At 35.8% G+C, this 25917-nt stretch overlaps 1 protein-coding gene across 3 annotated transcripts in view; it reads left to right on the top strand.

The window, feature by feature from the left end:
* HMMR (hyaluronan mediated motility receptor) overlaps nucleotides 1–25917 on the top strand; it is a 59464-nt gene that overhangs the window by 24695 nt on the left and 8852 nt on the right. For 2 of the 3 annotated variants that reach the window (XR_012001192.1, XM_072756692.1), the window contains exons 11-16: nucleotides 13363–13577; nucleotides 16223–16339; nucleotides 23585–23731; nucleotides 23995–24147; nucleotides 24236–24335; nucleotides 24924–25100. Coding sequence is in view for 2 of the 3 variants with exons in the window: in XM_072756692.1 (XP_072612793.1) it covers nucleotides 13363–13577; nucleotides 16223–16339; nucleotides 23585–23731; nucleotides 23995–24147; nucleotides 24236–24335; nucleotides 24924–25100 (909 nt within the window). In the remaining variant the exon portion in view is untranslated. The remainder of the gene's footprint in view (nucleotides 1–13362; nucleotides 13578–16222; nucleotides 16340–23584; nucleotides 23732–23994; nucleotides 24148–24235; nucleotides 24336–24923; nucleotides 25101–25917) is intronic. The other variant, XM_072756693.1, reaches the window with a different exon arrangement.

Genomic DNA, 25917 nt, shown 5'->3' with positions numbered 1-25917 from the left:
TTAAATTGAATTAATTATCAACATTTAGTGAATCGTGGGTGGCTTAGTGATTGAGCATCTCCCTTCGGCCCAGGGTGTCCTGGGATCAAGTCGCACATCGGGCTCCCTGCATGGATCTGGCTTCTCTCTCTGCCTGTGTCTCTGCCTCTCTGTGTCTCTCATGAATAAATAAAGTCTTTAAATAATAATAATTATCAACATTTAAAAGTAGAATTTCATGCAAAACAGTCAGATTTCTGGCTTTGTTGAGAAGTCAGAAGTTCTGACAACACTCTCTCCATATTCCCTTCCAGGGCAACAATCCACTAGGACCATGCAGAACTGCCTCCTTTAAACTCCATGTCTGCTTTTCAGTCCTCACCTGGCTCTCTGTCCTTTATATTATCTGCTTGGCCATGTAGGCATTCGAGGGTACAAACCCTTCTTTTGTAGCCTTACCTTCTTTAATTGCAAAAGCATGATATAAATCTCAGTATTCTATTTTCTACTTTTGTTTTAAGATTTTATTTATTTATTCATGAGAAACACAGAGGAGAGAGACAGACAGAAACACAGGCAGAGGGAGAAGCAGGCTCCATGCAGGGAGCCTGACATGGGACTCAATCCTGGGTCTCCAGGATCACGCCCTGGGCTGAAGGCGGCGCTAAACCTCTGAGCCACCCACGCTGCCACTACTTTTTGTTTTTTTTGTTTTTTTTTTTTTTAAGATTTTTATTTATCCATTCATGAGAGACACAGAGAGAAGCAGAGAGGCATAGGCAGGGACATAGGCAGAGGGAAGCAGGCTCCCCACGGGGAACCCAATGAGGGACTCGATCCCAGAACCCCAGGATCATGACCTGAACAGTAGGCAGACACTCAGCCACTGAACCACCCAGGTGCCCCTCTTTTTTCTATTTTATAACACTATGCTATAAACATTAGTTGTAAATCAATAATATAAGTATAAATCTTCTGGTAAGGAAACTTAAAGCTCATTCAATCCCTCACATCTATTTCATAGCCATCTATATATAAATGACGTTTGCTACATTTTTAGTTAAACAATTTTGGCTAAAAAAAATACCAAGATTAGTATCAATACAATGCCAATAAGGAAGAGTAGAACATACCTCATGCGACTTAATACAGGTATGCTTTCCTGATACTTTTATGCCTAACAAATAATCTATTTTGGTAAATGCTTTATGTGTACTAGAAAGTATTTGCACTTCTTGATATAGTTTAAAGATGTCAGTTCAATATGGTTAAAAGTTTTGTTCAGATCCTTATCTGAACTGATATTTTTTTTTGTCTAGTTTTCCTATTAGCTAGTAAGGAAAGTATTTTCACATTTCCAGCTTTATGGATTACTCCATTTATCTTCTTAATTCTGTCATTTTTTGCTTTATATATTTTGAAGTTATATTAAGAGCACAACAAATTTAAGATTGTCTTCCTCTTGAAATGACCTTTTCATTATAAAATTCCCTCTTTATTACTAGTAATACTTTCTGCCTTAAAAGTTTACCTTATATGATATTAATATAGCCATCTCAGCTTTCTTTTTTTTTTTTTAATGTTTTTTTTTTTTTAATTTTTTATTTATTTATGATAGTCACAGAGAGAGATAGAGAGAGAGGCAAAGACACAGGCAGAGGGAGAAGCAGGCTCCATGCACCGGGAGCCCGACGTGGGATTTGATCCCGGGTCTCCAGGATCGCGCCCTGGGCCAAAGGCAGGCGCCAAATCGCTGCGCCACCCAGGGATCCCAAGCTTTCTTTTAATATTTACATGGTAAATCTTTCCTGATCCCTTTATTATCAGTCTGTCCATGTCCTTATATTAAAGTACATAGTTTGGGGCACCTGGATGGCTCAGTTGGTTAAGCATCTGCCATCGGCTCAGATCATGATCCCAGGTTCCTGCTCCTCAGGGAGCCTGCTTTTCCCTCTCCCTCTGCCTGCTACTCCCCCACTTGTGCTTGCGCACTCTTGCTCTCTCTCTATCAAATTAAAAAAAAAAAAAATTTTTAAGTGCATGCTTTGTAAATATCTGCGATCATTTTTGTTCAGCCTAAAGCACTGTAGTACTTTTTATTCTGCACCCCTACTGCTGGCAAATGCTCTTAGCTGTTCCTTTCTCTTAAAACATCTGTATGTCACCTTCAAATTTAAAACATATTTTCATTGGGAATAGAGTTTAGATTGGCACTTTTCCCCCTGCATTTTAAACAAATTATTTCATTGTCTCCTGGCTTCCACATTTTCTGTTGTCAGATATGTGGCCAGGGAGGGGCACATTTTGTTTTTATTTGTTTAAGTAGACTCCATGCCCAATGGAGCCCAACTCAAGGTTTGAACCCATGACCATGAGATTGAAACCAAGAGTTGGATGCTTAACTGACTAATCCATGCAGGCGCCCCAGATATGTGATTTGATACTGGTTTTAGTTTTGATCTGTTAATTTTAACAGGAGTGATGGCTTACTGATCATTCGTACTGGAGTACTTATAACATCCTACCCAGAAATTCCATTATGCCTTCTTGAAATGAAGAGAACACTTAGCATTTCAAACAATAATTTTTTATAAGATTTTATTTATTTGAGAGAGCGAGAGAGATCACAAACAGGGAGGGGCAAAGGGGGAAGGGAGAAGCAGACTCCCCACTGAGCAAGGAGCACATGATCATGACCTGAGCTAAGGCAGATGCTTAACTGACTGCCCCTCAAACTATAATTTGAGTTCATATAACTAGAGAAAAAAAGAATTTGTATAGGTAGAAATACCTTAAAAGTGAATAGTTTAATTACACTTGGAAGATTACAAGCAATTAAAATCCTCTCTTTGGATGCCGGGATGGCTCAGTCAGAGGAATGGGTCTCTTGATCTCAGGGTTGTGATTTCGAGCCACACATTGGTGTAGAGAGTACTTAGTAATAAAATCTTGAAAAAAAAAAATCCTCACTGGGCAGCTGGGTGGCTCAGATGGTTAAGCATCTGCCTTTACCTTCGTTCATAATCCCAGAGTCCTGGGATTAGGCCCCACATCGGGCTCCCTGCTCAGTGGGGAGCCTGCTTCTCCCTCTTCCTCTATTCCTTCCTCTCTTGTGCTCTCTCTCTCTCTCAAATAAACAAAAATAAAATATTTTTAAAAATAACATTTTAAAACTAAGCCCTCTCTTCTTAAACTGCTTACAGATTTTTTTAACGCTTATAGATTTTTAAGACATAAATACGACTGTACAAACAGTAAAATCAGAATATCTAAGAGCATCATGTCACAGAGGTTTTTCTAGAATTTTAATGTTTTCATATCAATAGTATATAGTTAAGTCAGTACTGTATTGGTGAATCATTCATCACTTTGTTTCTTTCCAGATTCGTGTTCTTGTGCAAGAACGTGGTGCTCAGGACAAGCAGATCCAAGATCTGGAAGCTGAGTTGGAGAAGGTGGAGGCCAAGCTAAATGCTGCAGTCAGGGAGAAAACATCTCTCTCCGCAAGTAATGCTTCACTAGAAAAACAGCTTGTTGAGTTAACTAGATCTAATGAGCTACTTAAATCAAAGGTATTTGAACCTGATAATAATATTTATAAATGAATAAAGTAGAAACATGTTGGTTTTTTTCTTATATAGTTGTTAGGGAATTTTAGGCTCTAGGTTGGTCTTTTTCCTTCACCCAGTATAGCTTAAATGTTAAGCTGCTTCCAGGAAGAATTATTATTGTCTTTTTTATTATGGTACCTGACACATAAGAGGTGATAAACAAGTTACTTTTGTTTTAATGTCTGATGTTTTCTCACCCTTCTTCAAAGTCACCCCCAGTAAATAAGTAAAACTTGTAGAATATACATCTAGGGCAGCCTGGGTAGCTCAGCGGTTTAGCGCCACCTTCAGCCCGGGGTGTGATCCTGGAGACCCGGGATCGAGTCCCACATTGGGGTCCCTGCATGGAGCCTGCTTCTCCTTCTGCCTATGTCTCTGCCTCTCTCTCTCTCTCTGTGTGTGTGTCTCTCATGAATAAATAAATAAAATCTTAAAAAAAAAAAAAAAAAAAAAAGAGGGATCCCTGGGTGGTGCAGCGGTTTAGCGCCTGCCTTTGGCCCAAGGCGCGATCCTGGAGACCCGGGATCGAATCCCACGTCGGGCTCCCGGTGCATGGAGCCTGCTTCTCCGTCTGCCTATGTCTCTGCCTCTCTCTCTCTCTCTCTCTGTGACTATCATAAAAAATAAAAAAAAAAAAAAAAGAATATACATCTAGAAGTCACTTTAAAGATCTTTTTCGGGCAGCCCGGGTAGCTCAGCGGTTTAGCACTGCATTCAGCCCAGGGCGTGATGGAGATCCAGGATCAAGTCCCACGTTGGGCTCCCTGCATGGAGCCTACTTCTCCCTCTGCTTGTGTCTCTGCCTCTCTCTCTCTGTGTCTCTTGTGAATAAATAGAATATTTAAAAAGAGAAGGAAGGAAGGAAGGAAGGAAGGAAGGAAGGAAGGAAGGAAGGAAGGAAGGAAGGAAGGAAGGAAGGAAAAGAAAGAAGAAAAGAAAAAAGAAAAAGAAAAGAAAAGAAAAAGATAGATAGATCTTTCTCTGGGGGTGCCTGGGTGCCTCAGTTGGTTAAGCATCTGCCTTTGGCTCAGGTCATGATCTCAGGGTCCTGGGATCAAGCCTCACATTGGGCTCCCTGCTCAGCAGGAAGTCTGCTTATCCCTCTCCTGCCCCCTCTCCTGCTCTCTCTGCCTTTCCCCCTGCTCATGCTCTCTTTCATTCTCTCTCAATAAAAACTTTTTTTAAAAATCTTTCTCTCAAATAAATAATAGCATAACATCAGGCTTCCATCTCAAATCCTTTTGGAAATGAAGTGGGAAATCAATAAATTTGTGGATTAAACATGTTTAATAGATAAATTTCATTTATTAATATTATTAGTATTATGTTATTACTAATAGATCTTAAAGGATATAATATGGTCATCTGCTTAGTCAGAAGTAGAAGGAGGCTATAAATCACTGTTCAGTTTAATAACAGTCATTTATTGAGGGCCTGTAATGTGCTGAGCTCTTTGATTACAAGGGGAACAAGAGTGCATAAGAATCAAGCATGGGGAAGGGAGCAGATTCCTAGGCCCCACCAAGGGAAATTCTGATTTAGTAGGCCTGGGATGAATCTTGTACTCTACATATTTCAAAATAGACCAGGCAATTCAGATGCATTTTGTTAAACAAGCACACTTTACAGAATCTTCTCCAAGGAGCTTGGTTTAGAGGTTTGCAGTAGACTCTTCAGCATGTAGAGGTAGACAACCCAAGCAGCTTTCAAAAATAAATCAGAAAGAGGTGCTTGTATATCTCAGTCAGTAGAGCGTGTAACCCTTGATCTCGGGGTCATGAGTTAGAGACCCACATTGGGTGGAGATTACTTAAAAATAAAACCCTCAAAAAAAATTAAAGAAATAAACCAGAAAGTCACATTCATCAAAATGAGGGACAAGAACATTAGCCGTGTAAAATCCTGGTGTGGTCAAAGTCTAAATTCTCTACGAGAATATAATGTTGGTAAATAATAGTCCCAGTAATAGAACAATCAATATTTCTGTGATTTCTATATAGGACCTAGTAGAAAATATTTTTGAATTTTTTTGTTTATTTTACTTAGTTTTCTGAAGATAATAACCAGAAGACTATGAGAATTCTAAGCCTCGAGTTAATGAAACTTAGAAACAAAAGAGAAACAAAGATGAGGGTGAGTGATGTCTTTGGTGAGTATGTTATTTCTGGATCTGGGGATCTGAACAATTTCTCATTTCCTAAAATATACTTCTGTTGGTAGAATATGATGGCTAAACAGGAAGGCATGGAAGTGAAGCTGCAGGTCACTCAGAAGAATCTGGAGGAGTCTCAGGGGAAAATAGCACAACTTGAGGGGAAACTGTGAGTGACTAAAATAAAAAGGAAATTATTAAGTGTGACTAATTCTTGACTTACCTCTCTCACCCCACTCTTGTTTATGTAGAGTTAACCGTCCTTCATGCTTGTCTTACTACTCCCTGCTTGCCCTGTTTTTCTCTTCAACTGAGCTCTGATGATTCCCAGCATTTTACGCTGAAAAGATGGAAGAATGTTTTAATTTTGTCCATCTTCTATATAAATGATGAGGAAAGGCCTCATAATCTTTGTTGTAACACCGTCTTATGGAGATGGTAGACCAAAATGGAGGAATATTGATTAGTATAGGAAGCTGTGATTAATGCACAATCCTAGCCTTCTTTTTATTACTGAGCTATAATTACATAAGTATTCAGTTTGATGACTTTTGACAATTGTATTTGTATTCATCACCCGAATAAGATCAAGAACATTGACATCCTCCCAGAAAATTTTTTTCCGCTCCTTCCTGCTCCCCTGCTCTTCCCTTACTGTGATGTCCCCCAATCTCTGAAACCACTTTCTACTTCCATCATCATAATTAGTTAGGCATTTTGGGGATGTTTATCACAGTATGTGTGTGTATGTCTCTGTTTAACATAATATTTTTGGCATATATCTATACTGTTGTATTATAATTTGTTCCTCTATTTCTGAGTATTTCTGAATATCTGCCTGAATATACCTCCATTTGTTTACTATTTCTCTGTTGAAAATTATTTGGGTTTCCAGTTTCTGACTGTTGTGAATAAGACTGCTATGTATCTCTTTTTGTAGATACCAATTTTTACTTTTCAAGAAATAAACATTTAGGATTGGAATTCCTAGGTCAAAGGGTAGTATAGTATATGTATAATGTGTTTAAAAAAAAAAAAAAAAAAAAACTCATAAGTGAGGGTGCACCTGGGTTAAGCCACTGCCTTCATCTCAGATCATGATCCCGTGGTCCTGGGATCGAACCCCACATTGGACTCCCTCCTCAGTGGGGAGCCTGCTTCTCCCTCTTCCTCTGCTCCTCCTGCTTGTGCTCTCCCTCCCTCTCTCCCTCTCCCTGTCTTACTTTCTCCTCTCTCTGCCAAATAAAATCTTGAAAAAAAAGAAAACCTCAGAAGTGGTTGTTCCATTTTATAGTCCCACTTAGCAATGTGTGATCGTTCTAGTTGTTCCCTATCCTCTCCAAAGTTTGATATTGTCAATCTATTTGATTTTAGTCTTTCTACTAAGGAGAAAGTAGTGTCTCATTTGTAATTTTGTTAGTATAAGGGTCGAGCTTCTCTTTCTGTGCTCATTGATCATTCATGTGTATCCTTTTGTGAGGTGTCTATTTAAGTTTCTTGCTCATTTTTAAAATTGAGTTGTTTGGAGGAAGTACAACTCCTGAGTAACTGAAGAAAAGGCAACCTGAATCAAAGGCATTATAGCACACAAAATAGCATTTTGTATGTGTGGTGTATAGGAAAGCTACAAGAAAGATCATTTCTAACACTCAGGATGTTATAGGTAATAATTCTTATCATCATAGCCCTTTTATCAGAATTTATTTGGAAAGCTTAAAAAAAAATTTCAAAGACTATTTGTATATTTTAAATTGTCAACTTGAGTGGTCACGTAAAGTAATGGTTAAGAATTTGGATTCAGTAGTTGAGCGTGCAACTCTTGATCTCAAAGTTTTAAGTTCAAGCCAAGCCCCACATTGGATGCAGAGATTATTTTAAAATAAAATCTATAGGGGTGCCTGGGTAGTTCAGTGACTTGAGCATCTGCCCTCAGCTCAGGTCATAATCCTGGGGTCCTGAGATCAAGCCCTGCTTCTCCCTCTTCTTCTGTTCCTCCTGCTTGTGCTCTCCCCCTCTCTCACTCTATCCCAAATCAATAAATAAATTCTTTAAAAATAAAAAATAATAATAAAATAAAAATAAAATCTTTTTTAAAAAACCACACACATTTTTAAAAAAAGGAAATTTGGACTCTAGAGACAGCCTATCTGATATGGCAGTATTTGGTACAGATTAAGCATTGTGTGTGATTATTGTATGTATTGATATATGCAATTTTTTTCAGTGTTTCAATAGAGAAGGAAAAGACTGATGAAAAATCTGAAACAGAAAAACTCTTAGAATACATCGAAGAAATTAGGTAATATGAATAGTAGTTTTTCATTGGACCTTGATTAGTGATGAATACATCATTTTCAGTTAATTTTCCCTGTGCCTAAATTATGTGCTCTTCAAAATAATTTATTTTAATGCAGTTGTGCATCAGATCAAGTGGAGAAATACAAGCTAGATATTGCCCAATTAGAAGAAAATTTGAAAGAGAAGAATCATGAAGTTGTAAGCCTTAAGCAGTCTCTTGAGGAAAATGTTGTTTTACTTTCTAAACAAGTAGAAGACCTGAATGCTAAGTGTCAGCTACTCGAAAAAGAAAAAGGTATTTAGATAAGTAATATGTACAATATTTAAGGAAAGTAATGGTATATTAAAACAACTTTTTTTTAGTAATTATGTAAACATATGAATCCTGTTCTCTGAGAATTTTTATCTTTTATAATATTTGTTCTCTGTTTGTTTCAATATATTGCTTGTCTTCATTGAAATATATACAATGGGGCACCCCCGGTGGCACAGCGATTTAGTGCCACCTGCAGCCCGGGGTATGATCCTGGAGACCCGGGATTGAGTCCTTCATCGGGCTCCCTGCGTGGAGCCTCCTTCTCCCTCTGCCTGTATCTCTGCCTCTCCTTCTCTCTCTCTCTCTCTCTCTCTCTCTCTCTCTCTTACTCTCTCTGTGTTTATCTCTATTAGTAAATAAATAAAATCTTAAAAAAAATATATATATATATACAATGGTGCAGTTCTTGACTTCTCCATTGGGTGGCCATTTAAAATGAGAAGATACAGAAACAGGTTTGGAGGTTTTATTACATACTTTAGAATATATTACAAATAGTAAATGATACAAACTTCAGAGTTATGTTTTGGCTTTACTTCTTTGGAAATACTTAATCTGTGTAACATGCTAGTAGCAAAAATGGATATATGGAAATCTGGTTTGTCAAAGTTAGTATCTAATTACAGTATTTTTCACTTTTATAGAAGACCTTGTCAACAGGGATAGAGTACGGGATGAAACTCTAAATTCTGAAATGCAAAACTTAAAGGAGAACCTTATTCTTGAAAAACAGGAACATGAAAAACTACGACAAAAAGAATTACAGACTGATTCACTTCTGCAACAAGAAAAGGTAGTTTGCTACAATATAAAAAAAATATCAACTTGTGCTTATTATATGTCATATATTTCCCAGTGTATCCGAAAACTTCAATTGTATATGTTCTTCTCTCCAACAATTTTATTTTTAGAATTTTATGCTGAATAAATAGTTCTGTCTATGCTGCAAGTTTATCTGCAGAGATGTGTGACCGGATTATTGATAATGTGAAAAAATTATAAGCAATTGATGAACCAAAATAAGAAAATTGTTTAAAAATATTTTCTGATGGGGGATCCCTGGGTGGCTCAGCAATTTAGTGCCTGCCTTTGGCCCAGGGCGCGATCCTGGAGACCTGAGATCGTGTCCCACGTAGGGCTCCCCGCATGGAGCCTGCTTCTCCCTCTGCCTGTGTCCTGCCTCTCTCTCTATCTCTCTCTCTCTCTCTCTCTCCTTCTCTGTGTTTTTCATGAATAAATAAATAAATAATCTTTAAAATATATATATTTTTTCTGATGGAGTGCCTGGCTGGCTCAGTCGCTAGAGCATGTGACTCTTGATCTTGGGGTTGTGAGTTCAAGCCCCCACACTAGGTGTAGAGATTACTTAAAAATAAAATTTAGGGGTGCCTGGATGGCACAGTGGTTGAGAGTCTATCTTTGGCTCAGGTCCTGATCCCGGGGTCCTGGGATCGAGTTCCGCATCAGGCTCCTCACGGGGAGCCTGCTCCTCCCTCTGCCTATGTCTCTGCCTGTTTGTGTGCCTCTTGTGAATAAATAAATAAGATCTTTAATAAGTAAATAAAGGAAATTTTAAAAATATTTATTTTCTGGCACATTCTTTTTTTTTTTTTTTTAAGATTTTTATTTATTCATGAGAGACACATGAAACTGCTGAGCCACCAGGGCTGCCCTTTTCTGGTACATTCTTGTGTTAGATTACTACTTGGACATTTACAGTGATGTTATAAAATAGTGTCTAAATGCATGTGAAACAAAACTGACAATTTTTAAGAATCTAGGTTACATAAAGAATAATTTACATATCAATGAGAAAAACAGTTCACTGAAATAATGGGCATAGGATGAAAATTCATCATTCTCAGATGTAGAAATTCAGATAATCTATACACATGAAAAGATGCTCTTAGTGATAATCAAAGAAATAGAAATAATTGTTTTTCCCTTACAAGATTGGCACAGATTAAAACATTTGATATTATATAGCATGTTAGAGCATAGCAAATAGGTACTAGAATGCACTGATGTGAAATATAACAACTGAAGGAATTAAGTAGATATATATATATACTGACTTGAAGATCTCAACAACTATTTTTAGGATTTATTTTTTTTAAATGACCTTTACATATTTAGTTTCTATCATTTTTAAGTATATAAATGTATAGAAAAACACCAGAAGGCATATATACCAAACTAGTGGTTATCTCTACAATGAGAAACTAAGATTGGGGTGGGCTATAGTCAGAGGCAATTTTCACTTTATTTGGATTCTTTTTTATTTTGTTATTTTTTTTCTGCCATCCGGTCCAGCAACTGTAGTTATTGTTGGCAGACCTTTCAAATGTTTTTTTGTATCTTAGTATCTAAGAAATGTGTCTCTGTACACTTAGAGGAGTGTAAAGGATGGAAAGAATGCTTATTTACAGTGACCATTCTTTTTTAAAGGCATAGAGCCCTGTTTTTATTTTCAATTGACCTACAACAGTATATGTTTTAGCTATACAACGTAACGATTCAATATTCATGTATATTACAAAATTATCACAATAAGTCTAATTAGCATCTGTTACCATATATAGCTATAGAATTTTTTTAGTCTGAGAACATTTAAGATCTATTCTCTTAGCAACTTTCAGACATGCAATACAGTATTGTTAACTATAGTCACCACACTGTATATTACACCCCATGACTAAAGTATCTTTTAACTGGAAGTTTGTATCTTTTGATTCTTTCACCCATTTTGCCCACTCCTGCCTCTGGCAATCACCAATCTTCACTGTAGCTGGGGTTTTTATTTGCTTATTTTTAGATTCCACATACAAATAAGATCATACAGTATTTGTCTTTCTTTGTCTGATTTACTTCATTTATTACAATACCCTCAAAGTCCATCCATAGCATCACATATAACAAGATTTCCTTCTTTTTTTATGACTAAATAATACTCAACTGTGTATACACCACATTTTCTTTATCCCTTCATCTATCAGTAGATATTTAAGTTTTTTCCATATCTTGGCTATTATAAATGATGCTGAACCTTAAGTGCGTATATCTTTTCAAGTCTGTATTTTCATTTTCTTCAGATAAATACTTAGAAGTGGAGTTGTTCACTTGTATGGCAGTTCTATATTTAATTTTTTGAGGAACATTCATACTGTTTTACATAGTGACTGCACCGATTGATATTCCCACCAAAAGTACACAAGGGTTCCCTCCATATTCTCCCCAACGCTTATTATTTCTTGTCTGTTTTTGTTTTTGTTTTGTTTTAAGTAATCTCTATGGCCAAAGTGGGGTTTGAACTCACAACCCCAAGATCAAGTCACATGCTCTACCAACTGAGCCCACCAAGCACCCCTGTTTCTTGTCCTTTTGGTAATAACCATTCTGACAGGTGCAACGTAAATCTCATTGTGGTTTTTATTTGCATTTCCCTGATGATGAGTTATGTTGAGCATCTTTTCATGTACCTATTGGCTAATTGTATGTCTTCAAGAAATGTCTATTTATGTCTGCTGCCCAGTTTTTAATCAGGTTGTTTGAAGTTTTTTCTTTTTTCCTTTTGTTTTTGTTTTAAAGATTTTATTTATTTGAGAGCAAAAGACAGAGATAGCATGAGTGGGGAGGAGAGGAAGAAGCAGGCTCCCGCCAAGCAGGGAGCCCAACGCAGGGTTTGATCCCAGGACCGTGGGATCATGACCTGAGCCAAAGACAGACACTTGGCCAACTGAGCCACCCAGGTGCCCCAAGTTTTTTCATTTTTAATAGTAAGAATTCTTTATACATTTTGGATATTAACCCCTTATCATATATGTGATTTTCAAATATTTTCTTCCATTTTACTAGGGTTAAGTTTTTCTCCCATTATTCTCCCAAATATTTTCTCCCATTTTACTAGGTTATGTTTTCATTTTCTGAATGGTTTTCTTTCCTGTGCAGAAGGATTTTAGTTTGATACAGTCCCACTTGTTTATTTTTGCTTTTGTTGCCTTTGCTTTTGGTGTCATATCCAAAAGATTATCACCAAGATCGTTAACTGCCTGTGTTTTCTTCTGGATTTATGGTTTCAGGTCTTAAATTTAAGTCTTTAATCTATTTTGAGTTATTTTTTGTGTGTGACATAAGATAGTATAAGTCCACAAGCAAGTTTTTTTTGCTTGTGATTTTCCAGTTTTCCAAATACCATTTATTGAAGAAACTGTTCTTTCCCCCATTATATATTTTCAGCTCTTTTATCATAAATTAACTATATGTATGGGCTTGTTTCTGGACTCTGTCCCCTTCTATTGATCAGTGTGTCTGTTTTTATACCAATACCATACTGTTTTGAGTACTATAGATTGGTAAGATAGTTTGAAATCAGAGAACATGATGCCTCCAACTTTGTTCTTCTTTCTAAGATCACTTTGGCTATTCGGGGTCTTTTGTGTTTCCATACAAATTTTAGCATTGTTCTATTTCTGTGAAAATTCCCATTTTTATAGAAACTGCATAGAATCTATAGATTGCTGTGGTTGTATGGATATTTTAACAATGCTAATTTTTCCAATCCATGAAGACAGAATATCTCTCCATTTATTTGTGCCATCTTCACTTTATTTTAATGTTAGAATTTTTTCACAATGGTGATTTATTTGTATATTGTACAACTTTAAAATACACTTATATACTATTGAAATCATAGTACATTTTTTATAAAGTATCATCTGAGAGAAATATATATTGAAAGTCAGCTGCAAATTATAATTTTAGTTTTATAAGAAGTATGTGTGGGTGTGTGTTGCATAGAAAAAATACTGAAATGACAATTACTACAGTGTTAACACAGTGCAAAATATAATCCATGACAATATGCAGGTGATATCTATATTTTTCAAGTTTCTTGAAGCTCTTGAATTTAGTATTCATATTTTATTATCTGTACTTCTTTTTTGTGCTTAGTAAAAGCCTCATGATGTCATTTCATATTATTTTGGTGATTTTCTGTTTGGTTGTAGGAACTGTCCTCCAGTCTTCAACAGAAGCTATGTTCCTTTCAAGAGGAAATGATGAAAGAGAGGAATCTCTTTGAGGGAGAATTAAAGCAAGCACTGGATGAGCTAGATAAATTACAGCAAAAAGAGGAACAAGCTGAAAGGCTAGTCAGACAGTTGGAAGAAGAAACAAAATCTCGAGCTGAAGAACTGAAACTCCTAGAAGAAAAGCTGAAAGGGTTTGTATTAATAAGACCTCGTGTTTAGTATGACTTCAGATGTTAAAAAGGTGTTTTCCAGTACATGCTTTCAGGATTCTAATGTCAACCATGCGAGTAAGTGAAGTTGGAATTATTTTACAAGTAAGAAATAGAGAGAAGTAAAGTATACCCATAGAAGGCATATATAAACAGGTATGATAGCCAAGTCAGAAGCATAGTTTTTTTTTTTTTTTAAGGCCAGCAATTTAAAAAGGATGTTAATAAACAAATGACCAAAATTTGCGGTTCTTTTACTGCACTCATATGTTGTCTGAAATTATTGAATGTCAGCATTATAGCAATAATAGATTTAGAGAAAAAAAAAAGCTGAGATCCCATCCTTTAATAAGAAACATTTCCATTTTTCACCTATGTGTACATTAGTTTACATAGCATAAGTTATACCTTTAATTACGTTTTCTGAGGTAGCATAAGTACTCAGAAGTAGCGATCAGAGAAATAATGTGAGAAAAAAAAAAAACCTGGGAAACACTCAAAAATAAGAAATTTAAGAGATCTCAGACTTTTCTTTGAAAGTAGGCTCCACGCCAAATGTGAGACTTTGAACTCACAACCCCAAGATCAAGAGCCCATTGCTCCACTAATTGACCTAACTAGGTGCCTTTTGAACTTCTTTTAATTCTAATTCCCTATTATTTTTATCACATTATGCATCCTTCTCCACTGCATTTATTTAAATTAAAACATCCAGGTTGATTCTTGAGTTCAAGTTGTAACTAAAATAATTGTTACTTGAATCCTTGGGATTTCCTTACTAAAAATATTTCTAGCAAGGAATCAAGAATTACATACGAATTTACAGAATTGTAATGTATCTCACAAGTGTGTATCTATCTCCTATTATATATTTTTATTAAAATCTTTTTTCTGTTTTATTGTGATGATAAGTGATAAAAGGACACAAAGATTTTATATATGCCTGCTTTTGCAGGGAGCAGTACCAAAGTGTTAATAAGGGAATAGTTCTATACTGGAGCCAGTCTCAGGGCACAGGCACTTTAAGAAACTGAGTAGATGATGTCAGTTTCAGAGAAGAAAGAAAGTTGAGACAATTATTTATTATAACTCAAGGAATTGGGTACAGAGGTTGGGAGATATGGATTTTATTACAGGATCTGCCAACTAGCTCTGTGATGTTAAGCAAGACAATTCAAATTTCTTTAATTTTCTATTTCATTAGATATAAAATAAAGGGGTTTTAATGGCATGATCTCTAAGGTCCCTTCTAGCCTAGAAATTTTAGGTGTAAGAGAAAAACTAAGAAATTGAAAGTGATTTCTCTGTGGAACAGGGAAGAGAATATTTTTGTTATAAATGCTTTACTACTATGTGATTGCTTTTAGCTATTGGTGTTTATATTTGTAAATCCCATGCCCATTATGGAAGGAATTTGATTAGCTGTTTATTTTGTCTATGTCTGACTTAGCCAATAAGTAAATAAAGCTTCTTATTTATAGTTCTGAGTTTTAGATGTTATTTAAAAGATCTCTTACAAGCTCATAGGCTCATCTAAAAATTTTTATCACCAGTTTGGTAATACATAATGTTAATATTTCAAAACATTTCTGAGGCTTGTATATAAAAAAAATCTTAAAAACTATTTTGTGGGATGCCTGGGTGGCTCAGTGGTTGAGCATCTGCCTTTGGCTCAAGTCGTGATCCCAGGGTCCTGGGATTGAATTCCGCATCAGGCTCCCCACAGGAAGCCTGCTTCTCCCTCTGCCTATGTCTCTGCCTCTATCTCTCACATAAATAAGTAAATAAAATCTTTTAAAAAAAACAAAAAACAAGACACTATTTTGCCTATATAAAATAATCCACCAAGTAAGTTATTAAATTTTTGAATAATAACAATTTATTATGTGGGTTACTAAAATAAAATAAATATACATGGTCCTATAAACTTTTTTTTTCCAAAGAAGTACCAAGTGTTGTTAAAGACGCTTAGTATTTCTTAAATGTTTAAATGCAGAGACACTTTATTCAATCCAACCGTTTTTTAACTGGTAATTTTTCACATTCTTTAGTTTTGGTTGCTGCTGCTAAGATTGTTTTAGAGTCTTTTAACCCTATCTTCTTCTAAAAACAAATGTTTTAACTACTTACATAAATACATGCAAATTGAAAGATAAATTTAGAAATTATTACATTAGAATAAAAACAAAAGTAAAATAAAGGCGAGAAAGATAAGATGAGAAGTTAGTACATAAAGTAACCAGAAGAGAAGTTAGTACAGAAATAAACATGCTATCAGAAGCAGATCATAGGGGCAGCCCGGGTGGCTCAGCGGTTTGGTGCCACCTGCAGCCCAGGGCCTGATCCTGGAGACCTGGGATCGAGTACTATGTCCGGCTCCCTGCATGGAACCTGCTTCTCCCTCTGCTTGTGTCTCTGCCTCTCTCTCTGTGTGTCTCTCATGAATATATAAATAAAATCTTAAAAAAAAAAAAAGGGCAGATCATAAAGTTAGATCTAAGCTACCGGATAGTGTATGCAAAGATGCAGACATTGGACACATGATTCACAGTGTCAAAGGTAAATACTAATCCTTTTCATAGAATAATGATTTGTAATTAGGGTTTTACCTTTTATTTATTCCCTAGGAAAGAAGCTGAACTGGAAGAAAGTAATGCTGCTCACAGTCAAGCCACTCTGCTTTTGCAGGAGAGCTATCATAGTATAGTGCAAAGCCTTGGAGATGCTACTGCTCAATTTGAAAGGTATTCTTATTAAGAGTCTGCACTCCCAAATATAATATGAGTGGGGAGGCATGGCTAGTGAAATCTGGAAAAATAATCACACAAATAAAGTGGTTGGTATTACTCTAAATTCTGTAATGACCAACCATAAATGGGCAACTAGGGTTACCTGGTAATCTTAGAGTGTAGTATACAAATTTCCTTTCCTGCCAGCCCCTTCCAATTTCATGCACTCTCAAACCTTTCAAGCTTCTGTCTTAATCTCCTTGACACCATCTTTTTCCTCATGAAGAATTCTAAATTTTGTTGCTCCTCATTACCAAACCTGTAAACACACCTGCATTTATGCTCACCCTCTCTTACCACTACAGAAGCGTTCCAGTCTTTTAGCCTTCAATGACATTATTCCATTTGTCCTTTTCAGCCTTTCTACTGGATTTTTTCCATTCAATATTAAAACATGTTAATGTGCACTTATCTTTAAAATACATAAATTTTAGGGGCACCTAGGTAACTCAGTCAGTTAAGTGTCTGATTCTTGATTTCAGATAAGGTACGATCTCAGGGTCATGAGATCTCTCTCTCTCTCTCTCAAATAAAATCTTTAAAATACATTAATTTTATTAATTCCTTTGGCCCCCTCTTCCTTCTGCAGCTATCCAGCAACACCTCTCACTCCCAGCACCCTTCTTAATCCAAAATTCTACCATCTTTGTAGTTTGTCTTGATAAAAAATTCTCTATACTTACTATCTCCACTTCCTCACTTCCTATTCCATCTACTTACTATTTCCCTTTTAAAAAGGGGCGGGGGGGGGGGGGGGCGGCTATTTTGGGAGGAACTACAAATTGCAGATGATAATTTTTTTAAGATTATTTATGTATTCATGAGAGACAGAAAGAGAGAGAGAGTCAGAGACACAGGCAGAGGGAGAAGCAGGCTCCATGCAGGGAGCCTGATGTGGGACTCGATCCTGGGACTCCAGGATCACGCTCTGGGACAAAGACAGGCGCTAAACCACCAAGCCACCCAGGGATCCCCCAGATGATAATTTAAGAAATTGGTGTGCATCTCACACCAAAAGCATATTAATATAAACATTTTTATTATATTTAAGATCATTTTGGGATGAGGTCTCTTTGTCTTATATCTATTTTAATGTATTTAATAAATATAGAAGGTTACTAAACATAAAGTATAAAACATAAAGATGAAATCAACATACATGAACCTGTAAAAGACAACCAAACCAGTAAGCCAAAAGATTTCAATAATTTGGTATTACGTAAGAATTTCTCTACTATCCCATCTGCCTGCTATCCACCAACAGATAACACCATTTAAATTCTGCATTAATAATTTCCTCACGGGACACCTGGGTGGCTCAACGGTTGACCGTCTGTCTTCAGCTCAGAGCATGATCCCAGAGTCCGAGGATCGAGTCCCGCCCACATCAGGCTCCCTTGCAAGGAACCTGCTTCTCCCTTTGCCTATGTCTCTGCCTCTCTCTATGTGTCTCTCATGAATAAATAAATAAATAAAATATTTTTTAAAATAATAATAAACTTATTCCCTGTGTATAATTTTATAGCATGTATATCCATACAAATGATACATAATTTTGCCTTTTTCCTGAACCTTGCCAAAAAGTGTGATTACGGTGTATGCCATTTCCTGAGACTTGTCTTTATATTCTGCATTATGTATGTTTCAAGAATCACATTGTTTTTTTGTTTTTTTTTAAGTTTTATTTATTTATTTATTTATTTATTTATTTATTTATTTATTTATGATAGTCACAGAGAGAGAGAGAGAGAGAGAGGCAGAGACACAGGCAGAGGGAGAAGCAGGCTCCTTGCAAGGGAGCCTGATGTGGGCGGGACTCGATCCTCGGACTCTGGGATCATGCTCTGAGCTGAAGAGCATGCACCGGGAGCCCGATGTGGGATTCGATCCCGGGTCTCCAGGATCGCGCCCCGGGCCAAAGGCAGGCGCCAAACCGTTGCGCCACCCAGGGATCCCCCAAGAATCACATTGTTGACTGAGGTTATAGTTTATTCATAGTAACTGCTGTAGAATATTTGATTTTATTAATATAGCACAATTTACCCATTCTCACTTTGAGCTTTGGGGTGGTTTTTCATTTCTTTTGTGCATTTTTTTTATTATTTTTATTTTTTTCATCATGATAAGTATACTCTTTAATCCCTATCCCCTATTTCCCACATCCCCCCACCCATCTCCCCTCTGGTAACCATCAGTTTATTCTCTATAGTTAAGAGTCTGTTTCTTATCTCTCTCTGTGTTTCTCTTTTATTTATTTATTTACTTAATTGCTTTTTTGTTTCTTAAATTCCACATAAATGAAATCATAGTCTTTTTCTGACTTACTGTGCTTAACATTGTACTCTCTAGCTCTATCCATGTTGTTGGAAATAGTAAGATTTCATTTCTTTTTTATGACTGAATAACCCATTGTATATGTATCTACCACATCTTCTGTATCTAATCATCTATCAGTGGACACTTGGCCCGCTTCCATAGTTTGGCTGTTATTGATAATACTGCTGTAAACATAAGAGTGCATGTGTCCCTTTGAATTAGTGCTTTTGTATAGGGGGTAAATACCCAGTAGTGTGATTACTGGGTCATAGGGTATTCCTATTTTTAATTTTTTGAGGAACCTGCATACTGTTTTCTATAGTGTCTTGCACCAATAGTGCAAGAGAGTGCCTTTTTCTCTACATCCTCATCAACACTTGTTTCTCGTGTTTTTGATTTTAGCCATTCTGATAAGTGAGAGGTGATATCTCATTGTAGTTTTGATTTACATTTCCCTGGTGACAAGTAATATTGAGTATTTTTCATGTATCTGTTAGCCATCTAGATCTCTTTAGAGAAATGTCTGTTCATGGCTTCTCATTTTTTAATTGGACTGTTTGTTTTTTTAGATGTTGAGTTATATATTCTTTATATATTTTGGGTACTAAGCCATCACTAGATGTGTCATTTGCAAATATCTTCTCTCACTCAATAGGTTGCCTTTTAGTTTTATTGATGGTTTCCTTCACTAGTCCAAAGCTTTTATTCTGATATAGTCCCAATAGTTTACTTTTGCTATCATTTCCCTTGCCTCAGCAGACGTAGCTAGAAAAATATTGTTAGAACCAATGCAGAAACATTAATGCCTATGCTCTTTCAAGGATTGTTATAGCTTTCAGTCTCACATTAAGGTCTTTAATGCATTGTGAGTTTATTTTTATGTATGGTGGCACTGGTACAGTTTCATTTGTTTGAATGTCCAGTTTTCCCAATACCATTTGTTGAAGAAGTTGTCTTTCTCCTATTGTATATTCTGTCCTCTTTTGTCCAAGATTAATTGACTACATAATTGTGGGTTTATTTCCAAATTTCCTGTTTTGTCTTATTGATCTATGCCTGTATCATACTGTTTTAATTACTACCACTTTGTACCATAACTTGAAATCTGGAATTGTGGTAACTCAAGTTTTGTTTTTCTTTTTCAAGATTGCTTTTCTATTTCAAGAGGTCTTTGTGGTTCCATACAAATTTGGGGATTTGTTCTAGTTCTGTGAAAAATACTCGATATTTTGATAGGGATTGCATTACATCTGTAGATTGCTTTGAGCAGTATAGAAGTTTTAACAATATTTGTTCTTTCAACCTATGAGCATGAAATGTCTTTTCATTTCTTTCTGTCATCTTGAATTTCTTTCATCAATATTTTACAGTTTTCAGAGTACAGATCTTTCACTTCTTTGGTTAAGTTTATTCCTAGGCATTGTTTTTTGTACAATTCTAAATGGTATTTTCTTAATTTCTCTTTCTTCTTCATTATTAGTGTATAAGAATACTACACATTTCTATACATTGATTTTGTATCCTGTGGCTTTACTGAATTCATATATCAGTTCTAGTAGTTTTTTGGTGGAGTCTTTAGGATTTTCTATACATGTCATCTACAAATAGTGAGAGTTTCACTTCTTTCTTACCAATTTGGATGCCTTTTATTTCTTTTTGTTGTCTAATTGCTGTGGCTAGGGTTTCCAGTACTATGTTGAATAAAAGCGGTGGAGTGGACATCCTTGTCTTGTTCCTGACCTTGAGGGAAAAGCTCTCAGTTTTTCACTATTGAGTATAATGTTGGCTGTGGGTTTTTCATATAAGGCCTTTATTATATTGAAGTTTGTTCCCTCTAACCTACTTTACTACTTTACAGAGGGTTTTTATCATGAGTGGTTGTTGTACTTTGTCAAATATTTTTTCTGCTTCTATTGATATGATCATATGATTTTCATCCCTTGTTTATTGATGTGATGTTGATTATATCCCAGGAATAAATCCTACTCAGTTGTGCTGTGTGTGTGTGTGTGTGTGTGTGTGTGTTTAATGTATTGTTGGATTCAGTTTGCTAATATTTTGTTGAGGACTTTTGCATCTATATTTATAAGAGGTAGTAGCGTATAGTTCTGTTTTTTGTTTTTTGTTTTTGTGGTGTCTTTATCTGATTTTTGTATTTGAATGATACTGGCCTCAAAGAATGAATTTGCAAGTTTTCCTTCCTCTTTTTTTTTTTTTTTTGAATAGTTTGAGAAGAATAGGTATTAACTCTAAATGTTTCATAGAATATTTTGTTATTTTTAATAGTATTCTTAGGAATATTCTTGTAGTCTCCTAGTATACATGTATAACAATTACACTAAAGTCCTACATATGTGAATGTTCAACTTTAAAATGTAATGCCAAATTGCCTTACAAAGTGGCAGTGAGAATCTAAAGTTTCACTAGGGTTATACATGTAACCGTTGATCTACTTCCTCTCCAAAGTTTGTTGTATTTCTTAAATTTTACCAGTGTACTTAGTGTAAAATGACTTTCTCCTGGGAATAATCCACCTTTCCTTTTCTATAAAAGACTCGTATATGACTTTTATTCATTTCTCTATAGTATCACTATCTTTTCCTGATAGTGAAGTTTTTATCAACAGTATGGTTCCAAATATCTTCTACCAAAGTATGACTTTTCATTTTCTTTATGGTTTCTTCTCATGACTAGAAATTCTTGATTTTAATTTTTTTTAAACTTTTATTAAGAGAATGAGAGCGCACAGCGTAGTGGGGAGGGGCAGAGGAAGCGAATCAGACACACCACTGAATGTGGAGCCGCATGACCCTGAGATCATAACCCAAGCCAAAATCAAAAGTCAGATAACCCAACCAACGCAGCCACCCTGGTGTCCCAATTTTAATGTTTGAATTTATAGATTTTGATATGAACATGTTTGCATGTAGTTTAAGAACTTCTTTCTGTCTAAAGAACATATTTATGTTCTTTTAAAGTTTCATTTTCCTGGGATCCCTGGGTGGCGCAGCAGTTTGGCACCTGCCTTTGGCCCAGGGCGCAATCCTGGAGACCCGGGATCGAATCCCACGTCGGGCTCCCGGTGCATGGAGCCTGCTTCTCCCTCTGCCTGTGTCTCTGCCTCTCTCTCTCTCTCTCTCTCTCTGTGTGTGTGTGTGTGTGTGACTATCATAAAGAAATAAAAATTAAAAAAAATAATAAAGTTTCATTTTCCCATCTAGAACAGGTTTCTGTGTGTGCAGTGATATAGGGATCAATTTTTTTTTTGTTTTTCCATATGGATAATCTAGTACATATAATGTATATGTGTACATATATTTTTAATTTATATATGTCCAAGCATAAATATAAATTATATTTTAGTATTCTTTTCAACTCTGTGGAGGGATTTCCTTTCCTGCTACTTTAAAAAATTGTGCCTTGGAAGGCTTTTGGCCATTCTATGACTTCACTCACCATCTATATGCTAATAGCATTAAAATTTATTTCTTCAGGGGTATCTGGATGGCTCAGTGGTTGAGCATCTGCTTTTGACTCAGGTCGTGAACCCGGGGTCCTGGGATCGAGTTCTGCATCAGGTTCCCTGCAGGGAGCCTGCTTCTCCCTCTGCCTGCATCTCTGCCTGTGTGTGTGTGTGTGTGTGTGTGTGTGTGTGAGTGTGTGTCTCATGAATAGATAAGTAAAATCTTTGAAAAAAAAATTATTTCTTCAAACCAGATCTTTCAGCTTTATACCCATCTTATCTAGCTGCCTATTTGACATCTCCAGGTAGATATCTCCCTACTGTGTAATATTAACCTGTCCAGAACAACTCTTGATTTTCTGTTTCTTTCTCTCTTATTTCAGTCAATGACATCTCCCTCTTCCCAGCTTCTCATTCCATAAACCTGAGTCATCTTTAATCATTTTCTCTCCCTTTCTCCTAACATCCACCCTATTTTGTGAAATTTGCGATTTTGTCTTCAGAAAAGATTTCACATCTTTCCATTGCCAACTCCTTAGTCTAACCGTCCTTTATCGCTCATCTGGGCTGATGTACACCACAGTGATGACTTGCCTTATGTCTCTAGCATCTGTTCCTGCATCTCTTCTTCATTACATTCCAGTCTCATCTCTTAGTGTACTGTGTTCTACCTGCCTCCCAGCATGGATGCTTCTTTTCCCTTGGCAACACTTTCACCTGAACACTAGCTAACTTTTCTTTAACCATCACATCTCAGCTTAACTATAAATTCCTCAGAAGAGCCTTTTTTGAATCACTAAAAGTGGTACATTCCCATTGTCAGCTTAAGTGCTCCTTAGTTTTCTTTTTTTTCTTTTTTTAAGCTTTATTTATTTGTGGGAGAGTGCACACATGAGTGTGGGGGCAGGGCAGAATGAGAGGGCAAAATGGACTCCCCACTGAGCAGAGAGCCTGACGGGGCTGAGCTTGAGCCAAAGGCAGTTGCTTAACCAACTGAGCCACCCAGGCACCCTTCTCTAGTTTTCTTCATAATACAAATTTTATTATACATATATTTTCACATTTTTTTGTGAAAACCTGAAGAGGCATTTCCTTATCTTCCCCACAAAACCATAAACTCTGTGACAATAGGTGCAGAGATCATATATTTATTTATTTTGGAGTAATTTTCATGTTAGGTATACTTCATACACATAGTAAGCACTTGATTTTTTTTTCTTCTTTGGATGAACAGCCTATGCCATATAAGCTCATTAGTACTGACCTCAGAATATCGAATTCTTACCTGTGTAAATGCACGGTTCATAAGGTTTTATTTGTGTTACCTTAAATTGTATAAAATATAAACTAATCAGCTATTTATTTATCATACACACAATAGTTAGAAAAATCCTTCAACTTTTTATTTTCCTTTTAATAAGTTATAAAGCATTTATGGCTCGTGAGATAGAAGATCTTAAATTGGAGAACTTGTCACTTCAGGAAAAAGTGACCAGGGCTGAGAAAAGTGCAGAAGATACTCAACATCAGATATTGGCAACTGAGAATGCAAATCAAGAATACGCAAGGTACATGGGAGAACTAAAACCTGCCCATACTTATAGCCTTAGAACCATTAAGACAATTAAATGTTGAAAGCCAACTACTAAGTGATGCAGGGAATTTTAATTTCATTGCTCTGGGTGATCTTCAATTGCAAATTAAGAATTTACACAGTTAAAAAATTTTTGAAGAGTTCTTTTTTTTTTCTTTTTTTTTAAGTAAAAGAAAGGGAAAAAGTTATTAAAATGGCTATAAAATGTTTAGTGGACTCTTCTCTCTTAAACTCAAGGATGCTCCTGGATCTGCAGACCAAATCAGCACTTAAAGAAGCAGAAATCAAAGAAATCACAGTCTCTTCTCTTAAAACAATAACTGATTTGCAGAACCAACTTAAGCAAAAAGGTGAAGAGTTAAAGAAACAACTGGAAGAGGAAGAAACAAGGTAATCTAGGTTTAGAACCTGACTGCCATATAACCGCAGTTATTTTTTTCTAATACACTATGTTTTTAAATTTCATTTTGCCTTACAGAAAAGCTGGAAAAGAAAACACAGTGGCAGAGTTAACTGAGGAAATGAATAAGTGGCGTCTCCTTTATGAAGAACTATATAATAAAACAAAACCTTTTCAGGTTTGTCAGTTGGGACTACACTAACTTGTGTTTGTTTTAGGCTTTCACCTCGTTCCCTGTGACAGTCACCACAGTGACTTGATTTTTCTGAAAGATCATTCTGCTGTACATTTACAGTACCAATTTAACTCCCTATTAAATGAGACTTACAAATTTTTTTAAAATTATATGTACAATTTTTTATGTAGTCTTTATAGGCTAAAAACTACCTTCTAATAAAAAACTTAAAGTTAATAGTTTAGAAAGCTCTCCTGCTATAAATTTTTGATAATTAACATATGTAAATTTGTGATACTCACTTTGTTATGATCTTTCTGTGTTTTTCAAAGTAATATACCTATCTTAAAACTTAAAAAGATAAATGCTAATCTCCGTACTTTAAAAAGTGGAAAAACAGTATTGATTTTTTTAAAGTCTCAAAGAATTTATGGAGAGCCCTGAGAATATGTCAGCATGATCTGTTTTCATCCTTCGTTTGTTTTTGGGTTTTTTTTTTTTTTTTTTTTTTGTACTTGATTTTCCTATGTAGTTTATATGAGAAAAGTAAATTTAACATTTCTAAGTCTATTTTTAAAAATTCATTTTCAGCTACAACTGGATGCATTTGAAGCAGAGAAACAGGCTTTGTTGAATGAACATGGTGCCGCTCAGGAACAGCTAAATAAACTAAGAGATTCGTATGCTAAATTACTGGGTCATCAAAATCTAAAGCAAAAAATCAAGCATGTTGTGAAACTGAAAGATGAAAATAGCCAACTCAAATCGGTCTGTAAAATAACACTTAGTTCTATTGAAGATATTAGGGTAGGGTGTTTGTTATTCTAACATTTCAGTTTAAGGAGGGGCTTTGGTATCAGAAAAAATAAGTGTATAGAGAAATATCCATCTGAGAATTGTGGATCTATTTTAGAATGTTGACCAGGTAATTATTGACGTTTTCAGGTTTTCCAACTACCTCATTAGTATATTGGAAATCACTAGTGTAATTGAAAGAGTTCATAAGCTTTACACATCCATTTCTATTTCCAAAATAGCAAAGTCCTTGATATAAATAAATATCATAAAGATAAGCAGTATTCAAAAATAGTTTAAGCATTTAGGGTGCCTGGCTGGCTCAGTTGGTAGAATATGTGACTTTTGATCTCAGAGTCATGAGTTTGAACCCACATTAGGCGTAGAGATTACTTAAGAAAAAAATAGTTAAGCATTTAAGTTTTTTTTAACAGCTGTATTAAGATATAATTCACATACCATACGATTCATCCATTTAAAGCACTCAACTCAGTTTTTTGTACATTCACAGATATGCAACCATTTCTGTGGTCAGTTTTAGAACATTTGTGTCACCTTAGATTGAATCCCTCTACCCTTTAACTATCATCTATGTCCTCATTCACCCCTCCCACTACTAAACTACTTCCCATCTCTGTAAATTTCCCTGTTCTGGATATTTCCTGTTTGTGCACTCAAATAATATGTGGTCTTTTTGACTAGCTTCTTTTGATTAACAGTGTTTTCAGTGTTCATCCATGTTGTAACATGTATAAGTACTTAATCCCTCTTTATGACCTAATTATATTTC

The sequence above is a fragment of the Vulpes vulpes genome, chromosome 4 (genome assembly GCF_048418805.1).
Source record: "Vulpes vulpes isolate BD-2025 chromosome 4, VulVul3, whole genome shotgun sequence".
In the NCBI taxonomy this organism is placed as follows: domain Eukaryota; kingdom Metazoa; phylum Chordata; class Mammalia; order Carnivora; family Canidae; genus Vulpes; species Vulpes vulpes.
Note: the sequence above shows the minus strand (reverse complement) of the source record. Positions and strands in the feature narration are given on the sequence as shown.